Genomic DNA, 13,056 nt, shown 5'->3' on the forward strand with positions numbered 1-13,056 from the left:
GTGGAAAGTGGCATTAGGTTAGTAAACTTGTATCATTCGTATTTCATTTGATTTTTGTAACCCTTTTTGATAGTATGAAATTATACCACACAATGATAATGATAAATGATTAACCTAATGAAGAAAAATGTAACCAAAGCTGAAAATATATGGAGAAAATATATGTTATGAAGACTGGAACAGGATGTAATAGGGGGAAATTATTTCAAGTAAAGTCAGTACACTAACTATAGATTGTTAATGGTGTATGCATTGGTTAGAATGGTGCTCTTCTTATAGGAGTGTGCAAGCTCAAGTGAACTTGATGTGTTTCTGGTGCTAAAGTGGAACTCAGGAAAACAGGATCTCATTTGACAGGAATAACTGTCAGATGAGGTCCAAGTGATGGATATAGTGAGTTGGGAGGACCACCATGATTAGTAACTCTAAAGAGAGGTGTAAGAGAGGCCAACAGTGATCTAGCATATGATTTTTTTCATTTTTTCTCATAGCTCCTACTGTATGATAGATAGAGAGGAAGACCTGACAGGGAAGGCACAGCTGAATTTGAGAGTAATGAAAGTTGCAATGGAACATGAGGGCTAAGCTTAGTAAGTTGAGGACACACATCTTTAAGTAATGAATAACTGTTGGTGTGATTTTGTCTGAACTCATTTTACTGTGGAATTTTCTCTGAGCTTGCCTGCTGTTGATAGGTAAAGGCGATGGAGGAGAAGAAAAATATTGATCTTTATTTTTTGTTTTTGCGATATTCCCCTTTTTGTATTAAAGAGTTTTCATCTTTAAGGAGCAAATATTAACTTGTTTAATTGAAGAGTTCCTTTGTCATTTGTATGTTGTAGACTCGAGAAGAGCTGCGGGTAGCTTTGGAAGCAGAAATGCGAGCCTTTAATGAAGATCGTGATGTCAGAGGTGCAATGGTCATAGCTTGGAATCACCAGGAGTTTGAGGTAAGGTATTTTTCTCCTCCAGCACTGGAATTCTTTATGTTGTTAAGAGAGTTGTGGTTTTGATGCATTACTCATGACAGCTAGATACTGAGTGTGAACAGATGTGGCCTTTTCTGTGTTTTCCTGGCGCTACCTTGCTGAAGTGGGGGGCAGCAATGCTGTTTCCTGTGGGGCGGGGTGGTGCCGGGAATGAAGGCGAGCAAGTATGAATATGTACATGTGTTTATATGTATGTGTATGTATATGTGTATACGTTGATATGTATATGTACGTGTATATGCATTTATGTATATATATGTGTATATGAGTGGATGGGTTGTTCTTTGTTTCTTGGTGCCACCTCGCTGATGTGGGAAACAGCGATCAAGTATAATAGAATATAACTTAATAAGTATGTCGTTAAGGATTTCCATTAAGTTCCAAGTATGTTTTTTTTTTTTTGAGCTAGACAAATAAGATTGAAGGTTTGAAATTTTTATAGCCAGAAGAGCCCCTATTGGAGAGGAAGTCTAACAGAAATCTTAGGTATACCTTTGATAATTAATTAATTAGCTGTCCTCATTCCACAGGGGGCCAATATTGTATTTCAAACCACACTTTATTAACTTCCACTGGTGGTGCCATTGTCCTGTTTCTTGTCTACATTCCCTCTTAAAACTAAAACTTGATAAGGAGCTATTAAGTTCTGCAATATGCAAAATTTCAGTTGTCAAAAAAGTCACATCATTGATTTGAGGATCATCAATATGGCAGTGAAGTTTGTCTTGATTACACATATTGTCAAAGAAAGTAAATATATGGCATTCTATCAATAATCAGTTGCTACTACCTTTGTGATTCAGCAGTCACTGTTGTTATATAGATTGTATTCTATTTATGATTCAGTTTGACCAACATTATTTTGAAGTATTATTGATTTATGGCTTCATGAGATTCATCTGATTCAAAGCAACACGGGAAATTTTTCATTAGCAATGAAATTGTTACTCAAAATCAATTTACATCATACTTATAACTTTTTAATGATGTGGATCAGTTGAGGTTTACCTTAATATGTTGGAGCATTAGGTCATGGATTACTGTCATCATCAAGCTATTAGAATACATTGCCAATCCTGAACAAAATATTTATGTTTATAAAGTGCTTTTTTGCTGTTTTTATCTTCGTATAAACAAGTTTGTGTGAATAAATTGTACATTTCCTTTTCCATAGCCAGAGGTTGAACCATTATGTGACATTCATTTTTTTCATTCATTTCAAGCTAAAAGTTTGTTTTCTAAATTGTTTCTTACATTTTTCATATGTATATATATGTATGTGTGTGTGTGTGTGTGTATGTGCGTATGTGTGTGTATGTGTGTGTGTGTGTATATGTATATATATATGTATATTATCCCTGGGGATAGGGGTGAAAGAATACTTCCCACGTATTCCTCGCGTGTCGTAGAAAGCGACTAGAGGGGACGGGAGCGGGGGGCCGGAAATCCTCCCCTCCTTGTATTAACTTTCTAAAATGGGAAACAGAAGAAGGAGTCACACGGGGAGTGATCATCCTCCTCGAAGGCTCAGAGTGGGGTGCCTAAATGTGTGTGGATGTAACCAAGATGTGAAAAAAGGAGAGATAGGTAGTATGTTTGAGGAAAGGAACCTGGATGTTTTGGCTCTGAGTGAAACGAAGCTCAAGGGTAAAGGGGAAGAGTGGTTTGGAAATGTCTGGGGAGTGAAGTCAGGGGTTAGTGAGAGGACAAGAGCAAGGGAAGGAGTAGCAATACTCCTGAAACAGGAGTTGTGGGAGTATGTGATAGAATGTAAGAAAGTAAATTCTCGATTAATATGGGTAAAATTGAAAGTTGATGGAGAGAGGTGGGTGATTATTGGTGCATATGCACCTGGGCATGAGAAGAAAGATCATGAGAGGCAAGTGTTTTGGGAGCAGCTGAATGAGTGTGTTAGCGGTTTTGATGCACGAGACCGGGTTATAGTGATGGGTGATTTGAATGCAAAGGTGAGTAATGTGGCAGTTGAGGGAATAATTGGTATGCATGGGGTGTTCAGTGTTGTAAATGGAAATGGTGAAGAGCTTGTAGATTTATGTGCTGAAAAAGGACTGATGATTGGGAATACCTGGTTTAAAAAGCGAGATATACACAAGTATACTTATGTAAGTAGGAGAGATGGCCAGAGAGCGTTATTGGATTATGTGTTAATTGACAGGCGTGCGAAAGAGAGACTTTTGGATGTTAATGTGCTGAGAGGTGCAACTGGAGGGATGTCTGATCATTATCTTGTGGAGGCTAAGGTGAAGATTAGTAAGGGTTTTCAGAAAAGAGGAGTGAATGTTGGGGTGAAGAAGGTGGTGAGAGTAAGTGAGCTTGGGAAGGAGACCTGTGTGGGGAAGTACCAGGAGAGACTGTGTACAGAATGGAAAAAGGTGAGAACAATGGAAGTAAGGGGAGTGGGGGAGGAATGGGATGTATTTAGGGAATCAGTGATGGATTGCGCAAAAGATGCTTGTGGCATGAGAAGAGTGGGAGGTGGGCTGTTTAGAAAGGGTAGTGAGTGGTGGGATGAAGAAGTAAGAGTATTAGTGAAAGAGAAGAGAGAGGCATTTGGACGATTTTTGCAGGGAAAAAATGCAATTGAGTGGGAGAAGTATAAAAGAAAGAGACAGGAGGTCAAGAGAAAGGTGCAAGAGGTGAAAAAAAGGGCAAATGAGAGTTGGGGTGAGAGACTATCAGTAAATTTTAGGGAGAATAAAAAGATGTTCTGGAAGGAGGTAAATAGGGTGCGTAAGACAAGGGAGCAAATGGGAACTTCAGTGAAGGGCGTAAATGGGGAGGTGATAACAAGTAGTGGTGATGTGAGAAGGAGATGGAATGAGTATTTTGAAGGTTTGTTGAATGTGTCTGATGACAGAGTGGCAGATATAGGGTGTTTTGGTCGAGGTGGTGTGCAAAGTGAGAGGGTTAGGGAAAATGATTTGGTAAACAGAGAAGAGGTAGTAAAAGCTTTGCGGAAGATGAAAGCCGGCAAGGCAGCAGATTTGGATGGTATTGCAGTGGAATTTATTAAAAAAGGGGGTGACTGTATTGTTGACTGGTTGGTAAGGTTATTTAATGTATGTATGACTCATGGTGAGGTGCCTGAGGATTGGCGGAATGCGTGCATAGTGCCATTGTACAAAGGCAAAGGGGATAAGAGTGAGTGCTCAAATTACAGAGGTATAAGTTTGTTGAGTATTCCTGGTAAATTATATGGGAGGATATTGATTGAGAGGGTGAAGGCATGTACAGAGCATCAGATTGGGGAAGAGCAGTGCGGTTTCAGAAGTGGTAGAGGATGTGTGGATCAGGTGTTTGCTTTGAAGAATGTATGTGAGAAATACTTAGAAAAGCAAATGGATTTGTATGTAGCATTTATGGATCTGGAGAAGGCATATGATAGAGTTGATAGAGATGCTCTGTGGAAGGTATTAAGAATATATGGTGTGGGAGGCAAGTTGTTAGAAGCAGTGAAAAGTTTTTATCGAGGATGTAAGGCATGTGTACGTGTAGGAAGAGAGGAAAGTGATTGGTTCTCAGTGAATGTAGGTTTGCGGCAGGGGTGTGTGATGTCTCCATGGTTGTTTAATTTGCTTATGGATGGGGTTGTTAGGGAGGTAAATGCAAGAGTCCTGGAAAGAGGGGCAAGTATGAAGTCTGTTGGGGATGAGAGAGCTTGGGAAGTGAGTCAGTTGTTGTTCGCTGATGATACAGCGCTGGTGGCTGATTCATGTGAGAAACTGCAGAAGCTGGTGACTGAGTTTGGTAAAGTGTGTGGAAGAAGAAAGTTAAGAGTAAATGTGAATAAGAGCAAGGTTATTAGGTACAGTAGGGTTGAGGGACAAGTCAATTGGGAGGTGAGTTTGAATGGAGAAAAACTGGAGGAAGTGAAGTGTTTTAGATATCTGGGAGTGGATCTGTCAGCGGATGGAACCATGGAAGCGGAAGTGGATCATAGGGTGGGGGAGGGGGCGAAAATTTTGGGAGCCTTGAAAAATGTGTGGAAGTCGAGAACATTATCTCGGAAAGCAAAAATGGGTATGTTTGAAGGAATAGTGGTTCCAACAATGTTGTATGGTTGCGAGGCGTGGGCTATGGATAGAGTTGTGCGCAGGAGGATGGATGTGCTGGAAATGAGATGTTTGAGGACAATGTGTGGTGTGAGGTGGTTTGATCGAGTAAGTAACGTAAGGGTAAGAGAGATGTGTGGAAATAAAAAGAGCGTGGTTGAGAGAGCAGAAGAGGGTGTTTTGAAATGGTTTGGGCACATGGAGAGAATGAGTGAGGAAAGATTGACCAAGAGGATATATGTGTCGGAGGTGGAGGGAACGAGGAGAAGAGGGAGACCAAATTGGAGGTGGAAAGATGGAGTGAAAAAGATTTTGTGTGATCGGGGCCTGAACATGCAGGAGGGTGTAAGGAGGGCAAGGAATAGAGTGAATTGGAGCGATGTGGTATACAGGGGTTGACGTGCTGTCAGTGGAGTAAATCAAGGCATGTGAAGCGTCTGGGGTAAACCATGGAAAGCTGTGTAGGTATGTATATTTGCGTGTGTGGACGTGTGTATGTACATGTGTATGGGGGGGGTTGGGCCATTTCTTTCGTCTGTTTCCTTGCGCTACCTCGCAAACGCGGGAGACAGCGACAAAGTATAAAAAAAAAAAAAAAATAAACAAGTTATTGCTTCAGGACGTCTATGGGATATGACACTTTGACTTCAGGCATCTCAGAGCCACTGAGCCTGGGTGGTTAATATCTATCCACACTCATTCATCTTTCAGCCATACTATTGATAGCTACTTTTACTTATATTTCTTTCATTTTTTAATAAAAATCAAAGTTTGATGAATGCTAGTCGAAATAACGACCAACATTTTGCAAGTCACCTGGATTTTAAGAGTTAATGAAATGTTTTGACTGTAGATTTGCTTTGTATGTCAGAGAAATTTGCATAAAGTATTTTAATGAACAGAAGCACATGGGCCCATCCCACACAGGCTTTTTTTTTTTTTTTTGTCAAAAAGCTCATGTAGATTTGCTGAGGAGCATGTTGAAAAAAGGAGCACCCAAATAATTTAGATTTAGGCCATCCTTCAGATATATATCAAGCCACGTTTTAAAATAATGCCACAAATTTGTGAACTTCCTCCCATGATCACAGGTTACCTAATAAATTGTTATGACTAGATGGCTTACTGAAGAAGGCATTCCCAGTGATGGTCCCGGGGAGTAATCCTGAAATTAGAATGTTAGTTTTGCTTCTGAAACAGTGAACAAGCTGGCATTGTTTCTCTTGAAGTTTCCTCGATCTCTATCGGAGCATGTCAGTGATACGTACATGATCAATAACAAGAGTAATGCTTTTTGCACCATCACAGGTATCCTCTATGTCCTTAATTACTTACTTAGACTTCTGAAAAACAGTATCATTTACCATTAGAATTTCTCCATCTGATCTCAGATGATGAAATCTCCAACCAGCTTAATGTCATACTCCTCATTCTTTGTACCACCTAAAGCCTAGATGTATTTTTTAGGTTTGCAGCAGGGGTGTGTGATGTCTCCATGGTTGTTTAATTTGTTCATGGATGGGGATGTTAGGGAGGTGAATGCGAGAGTTTTGGAAAGAGGGGCAAGTGTGCAGTCTGTTGTGGATGAGAGAGCTTGGGAAGTGAGTCAGTTGTTGTTCGCTGATGATACAGCGCTGGTGGCTGATTCATGTGAGAAACTGCAGAAGCTGGTGACTGAGTTTGGTAAAGTGTGTGAAAGAAAAAAGTTAAGAGTAAATGTGAATAAGAGCAAGGTTATTAGGTACAGTAGGGTTGAGGGTCAAGTCAATTGGGAGGTAAGTTTGAATGGAGAAAAACTGGAGGAAGTAAAGTGTTTTAGATATCTGGGAGTGGATCTGGCAGCGGATGGAACCATGGAAGTGGAAGTAAATCATAGGGTGGGGGAGGGGGCGAAAATTCTGGGAGCCTTGAAGAATGTGTGGAAGTCGAGAACATTATCTCGGAAAGCAAAAATGGGTATGTTTGAAGGAATAGTGGTTCCAACAATGTTGTATGGTTGCGAGGCGTGGGCTATGGATAGAGTTGTGCGCAGGAGGGTGGATGTGCTGGAAATGAGATGTTTGAGGACAATATGTGGTGTGAGGTGGTTTGATCGAGTAAGTAATGTAAGGGTAAGAGAGATGTGTGGAAATAAAAAGAGTGTGGTTGAGAGAGCAGAAGAGGGTGTTTTGAAATGGTTTGGTCACATGGAGAGAATGAGTGAGGAAAGATTGACCAAGAGGATATATGTGTCACAGGTGGAGGGAACGAGGAGAAGTGGGAGACCAAATTGGAAGTGGAAAGATGGAGTGAAAAAGATTTTGAGTGATTGGGGCCTGAACATGCAGGAGGGTGAAAGGTGTGCAAGGAATAGAGTGAATTGGATCGATGTGGTATACCGGGGTCAACGTGCTGTCAATGGATTGAACCAGGGCATGTGAAGCGTCTTGGGTAAACCATGGAAAGTTGTGTGGGGCCTGGATGTGGAAAGGGAGCTGTGGTTTCGGTGCATTATTACATGACAGCTAGAGACTGAGTGTGAACGAATGGGGCCTTTGTTGTCTTTTCCTAGCGCTACCTCGCACACATGAGGGGGGAGGGGGTTGTTATTCCATGTGTGGCAAGGTGGCGATGGGAACAAATAAAGGCAGACAGTATGAATTATGTACATGTGCATATATGTATATGTGTGTGTGTGTGTATATATATGTGTACATTGAGATGTGTAGGTATGTATATTTGCGTGTGTGTACATGTATGTATATACATGTGTATGTGGGCGGGTTGGGCCATTCTTTCGTCTGTTTCCTTGCGCTACCTCGCTAACGCGAGAGACAGCGACAAAGCGTAACAAATAAAATAAATAAATAAAATAATATTTAGAATGGTCTTGTTGCTGTTAGTACCGTCAAAGTTCAGAGCACCATCCTTTCATTCTATGATTGTGATATATGCAGATGTGGAGATATTTTTAGGGTCCTTTCCCCTGACAAAGTATCTCCAAAACCTAAAGATTTAAGTAATGGATGAGGGAAAAGCCGTTAGTTGATATACCTTGATTTTTTTCTTTGCATTTAACATTTTGTAACTTCTTTAAAGCAAAATATATTCTTTTACAGGTTAGCTACCCATCCCTGAAAGATGAAATAAAGATTGGTGACTACTATCTACGTATCTTATTAGAACAAGAAAATAATTCCTCTCAAGAAGAATCACCAATTAGAAAGTCGTAAGTTATAGGTGCTATACTTTAAAAGATCTTTACTGTTGATTTGTAATACCATTCCATTAGATCCATCATGTGGGAATTTTTTTTCTTGTTGATGTGCAGCTGAATGCAGCTTTTTCTTATAGATCATCTTTAATCTATCTTTATAGTGAAACATTCTTGAGGAGAATTACACTAGTATTGATGCTTCAAATTTTTCCACAGATACGAGTTCTTCAATGATCTTTACCACCGATTCCTCTTGACTCCCAAAGTAGCCATGAAGTGCCTCTGTTTGCAGGCCATGGCGCTTGTTTATGGCCTACACCACAAAGACATTGGTCAGTTTAATGACACTCGCTACATCGTTACTATGTTATCTCGAACTTGTGATAAATTAGAGAGAGACAGATTACTCCTCTTCTTGAATAAGGTGAGCTGTGTAAATTGTTCATATCATTGTACCACGTTACTTCCTTTTCTAGTATGACAGTGAATCTAGAATATTTTTCAGACTTTTCAGCAACTGATATCACACCTTTGTTTACAGAGGTACTTGGGATGATATGTCTTTTCAAAATGCAGAAAATTGGTTTAGGTATTATATGTGTGAAGCAGTTACAAGTTCCTTGCACCTGAAAAAAGAATATTTGAAAAGAATGAACGCATCTTTTGGTAGTATACAAAGCTGGAAAGATAGAGATGAGATGTCAGGGAGGGATACTGAATATCAGATATTAGAACTGTAAAAATTTTATTAGTGATTGATAGCATTGTATGGGAGACCACAATTGGGGTTACAGTGTGAGTGGAGCAAAAGAGAAGTCTTGCAGAACACGTGAATAATGCTTTTATATATGTTATAGGGACAAAAATGAATTTTCAAATTACAGAATATATTTTTATCGAGAATGTAAGGCATGTGTATGTGTAGGAAGAGAGGAAAGTGATTGGTTCTCAGTGAATGTAGGTTTGCGGCAGGGGTATGTGATGTCTTCATGGTTGTTTAATTTGTTTATGGATGAGGTTGTTAGGGAGGTGAATGCAAGAGTTTTGGAAAGAGGGGCAAGTATGAAGTCTGTTGTGGATGAGAGAGCTTGGGAAGTGAGTCAGTTGTTGTTCGCTGATGACACAGCGCTGGTGGCTGATTCATGTGAGAAACTGCAGAAGCTGGTGACTGAGTTTGGTAAAGTGTGTGAAAGAAGAAAGTTAAGAGTAAATGTGAATAAGAGCAAGGTTATTAGGTACAGTAGGGTTGAGGGTCAAGTCAATTGGGAGGTAAGTTTGAATGGAGAAAAACTGGAGGAAGTAAAGTGTTTTAGATATCTGGGAGTGGATCTGGCAGCGGATGGAACCATGGAAGCGGAAGTGAATCATAGGGTGGGGGAGGGGGCGAAAATTCTGGGAGCCTTGAAGAATGTGTGGAAGTCAAGAACATTATCTCGGAAAGCAGAAATGGGTATGTTTGAAGGAATAGTGGTTCCAACAATGTTGTATGGTTGCGAGGCGTGGGCTATGGATAGAGTTGTGCACAGGAGGGTGGATGTGCTGGAAATGAGATGTTTGAGGACAATGTGTGGTGTGAGGTGGTTTGATCGATTAAGTAATGTAAGGGTAAGAGAGATGTATGGAAATAAAAAGAGCGTGGTTGAGAGAGCCGAAGAGGGTGTTTTGAAATGGTTTAGGCACATGGAGAGAATGAGTGAGGAAAGATTGACCAAGAGGATATATGTGTCGGAGGTGGAGGGAACGAGGAGAAGTGGGAGACCAAATTGGAGGTGGAAAGATGGGGTAAAAAAGATTTTGAGTGATTGGGGCCTGAACATGCAGGAGGGTGAAAGGCGGGCAAGGAATAGAGTAAATTGGATTGATGTGGTATACCGGGGTTGACGTGCTGTCAGTGGATTGAATCAGGGCATGTGAAGCGTCTGGGGTAAACCATGGAAAGTTGTGTGGGGCCTGGATGTGGAAAGGGAGCTGTGGTTTCGGTCATTATTGCATGACAGCTAGAGACTGAGTGTGAACGAATGGGACCTTTGTTGTCTTTTCCTAGTGCTACCTTGCACACATGAGGGGGGTGGGGGATGGTATTCCATGTGTGGCGAGGTGGCGATAGGAATGAATAAAGGCAGACAGTGTGAATTGTGTGCATGGGTATATATGTATTTGTCTGTGTGTGTATATATATGTGTACATTGAGATGTATAGGTATGTATATTTGCGTGTGTGGACGTGTATGTATATACATTGTGTATGGGGGTGGGTTGGGCCATTTCTTTCGTCTGTTTCCTTGCGCTACCTCGCAAACGCGGGAGACAGCGACAAAGCAAAAAAAAAAAAAAAAAAGAAATTAGATGTATGGGAGAGTGGTGATAAAAGGATGATGGCATACACAGAACCTCAGATTGGGGAGGAGCAGTGTGTCATCAGGAGTGGTATAGGATCTATGGACCTGGAGTTTGCTTTTTAAGATTTGTGTGAGAAATATTTGTAGAAAGAGAGATATATGTATGTGGCAGTGGGCCTTGAGGAGGCACATGATAGAGGTGACAACTAGAGTGTGGATGTGAATAAAGTGAGGCCATTGTTCATCTTATCCTAGGGCTTTTTAAAGGTGGGAATTGGCAAAAAAATATGAAAAAAGATTTCTGGTATCACTTCTCTTATTTCAATGTGATATCAAATTTTGCTCGGTTTTATTATTCATTTATTTTGCTTTGTCGCTGTCTCCCGCGTTTGCGAGGTAGTGCAAGGAAACAGACGAAAGAAATGGCCCAACCCACCCCCATACACATGTATATACATACACGTCCACACACGCAAATATACATACCTATACATCTCAATGTACACATATATATACACACACAGACACATACATATATACCCATGCACACAATTCACACTGTCTGCCTTTATTCATTCCCATTGCCACCTCGCCACACATGGAATACCATCCCCCTCCCCCCTCATGTGTGCGAGGTAGCGCTAGGAAAAGACAACAAAGGCCCCATTCGTTCACACTCAGTCTCTAGCTGTCATGCAATAATGCCCGAAACCACAGCTCCCTTTCCACATCCAGGCCCCACACAACCTTCCATGGTTTACCCCAGATGCTTCACATGCCCTGATTCAATCCACTGACAGCACGTCAACCCCGGTATACCACATCGATCCAATTCACTCTGTTCCTTGCCTGCCTTTCACCCTCCTGCATGTTCAGGCCCCGATCACTCAAAATTTTTTTCACTCCATCTTTCCACCTCCAATTTGGTCTCCCACTTCTCCTCGTTCCCTCCACCTGTGACACATATATCCTCTTGGTCAATCTTTCCTCACTCATTCTCTCCATGTGCCCAAACCATTTCAAAACACCCTCTTCTGCTCTCTCAACCACGCTCCTTTTATTTTCACACATCTCTCTTACCCTTACATTACTTACTCAATCAAACCACCTCACACCACACATTGTCCTCAAACATCTCATTTCCAGCACATCCACCCTCCTGTGCACAACTCTATCCATAGCCCACGCCTTACAACCATACAACATTGTTACAACCACTGTTCCTTCAAACATACCCATTTTTGCTTTCCGAGATAATGTTCTCGACTTCCACACATTCTTCAAGGCTCCCAGGATTTTCGCCCCCTCCCCCACCCTATGATTCACTTCCGCTTCCTTGGTTCCATCCACTGCCAGATCCACTCCCAGATATCTAAAACACTTTACTTCCTCCAGTTTTTCTCCTTTCAAACTTACCTCCCAATTGACTTGACCCTCAACCCTACTGTACCTAATAACCTTGCTCTTATTCACATTTACTCTTAACTTTCTTCTTTCACACACTTTACCAAACTCAGTCACCAGCTTCTGCAGTTTCTCACATGAATCAGCCACCAGCGCTGTATCATCAGCGAACAACAACTGACTCACTTCCCAAGCTCTCTCATCCACAACAGACTTCATACTTGCCCCTCTTTCCAAAACTCTTGCATTCACCTCCCTAACAACCCCATCCATAAACAAATTAAACAACCATGGAGACATCACACACCCCTGCCGCAAACCTACATTCACTGAGAACCAATCACTTTCCTCTCTTCCTACACATACACATGCCTTACATCCTCGATAAAAACTTTTCACTGCTTCTAACAACTTGCCTCCCACACCATATATTCTTAATACCTTCCACAGAGCATCTCTATCAACTCTATCATATGCCTTCTCCAGATCCATAAATGCTACATACAAATCCATTTGCTCGGTTTATCTGATCATATTGTAATTTATTCACATTAATGTGTTTAATAAATTTTAAGATATAATGTACTTTTTCAAGCTAGTTTGCCATTTCCAGCATAACAGGATAGTGCTGGATGATGGACAGTCCAATTTTCTCACATCCAGTCTTTAGCTTTCATGTATAATAAACCAAGCCCCAAAGGCCATTCTTTGCTTCCCCTGACAATTGTAAATGCTCTGGTTCAGCCTATTGACAAAACATCACCAGCCTGTATATCACATTGTTTTGCTCTATCCCTTTCATGCTTCTCACTCTCCTGCACGTTCAGGCCTTGATAACCCAAAGCATCTTTCACCCCATCCTTCCATCTCATCTTTGCATTTGCACAAGCTCTACCAACTTGGCAAAATTTTGTCGTTGGGATTCCTCCTTGCCTCCTCTGTTTCTATTACATATATCACATTTCCCATAACTCATCCTTTCTGTGTGTCTACATCACTTCACGGCACCCCATTCAGCTCTCTCAATCATACTCGGCTTACTACCATACTTGATCT

General features: G+C 41.1%; 1 protein-coding gene across 3 annotated transcripts in view; it reads left to right on the top strand.

Moving 5' to 3' along the window:
* The window catches only part of Rme-8 (receptor mediated endocytosis 8), a 554,100-nt gene that overhangs the window by 305,993 nt on the left and 235,051 nt on the right, over window positions 1-13,056 (top strand). For all 3 annotated transcript variants that reach the window (XM_071666770.1, XM_071666772.1, XM_071666771.1), the window contains 3 exons: window positions 843-950; window positions 8,161-8,270; window positions 8,475-8,682. In XM_071666770.1, the coding sequence (XP_071522871.1) occupies window positions 843-950; window positions 8,161-8,270; window positions 8,475-8,682 (426 nt within the window). The remainder of the gene's footprint in view (window positions 1-842; window positions 951-8,160; window positions 8,271-8,474; window positions 8,683-13,056) is intronic.

Source organism: Panulirus ornatus, chromosome 11 (assembly GCF_036320965.1).
Source record: "Panulirus ornatus isolate Po-2019 chromosome 11, ASM3632096v1, whole genome shotgun sequence".
Lineage (NCBI taxonomy): Eukaryota > Metazoa > Arthropoda > Malacostraca > Decapoda > Palinuridae > Panulirus > Panulirus ornatus.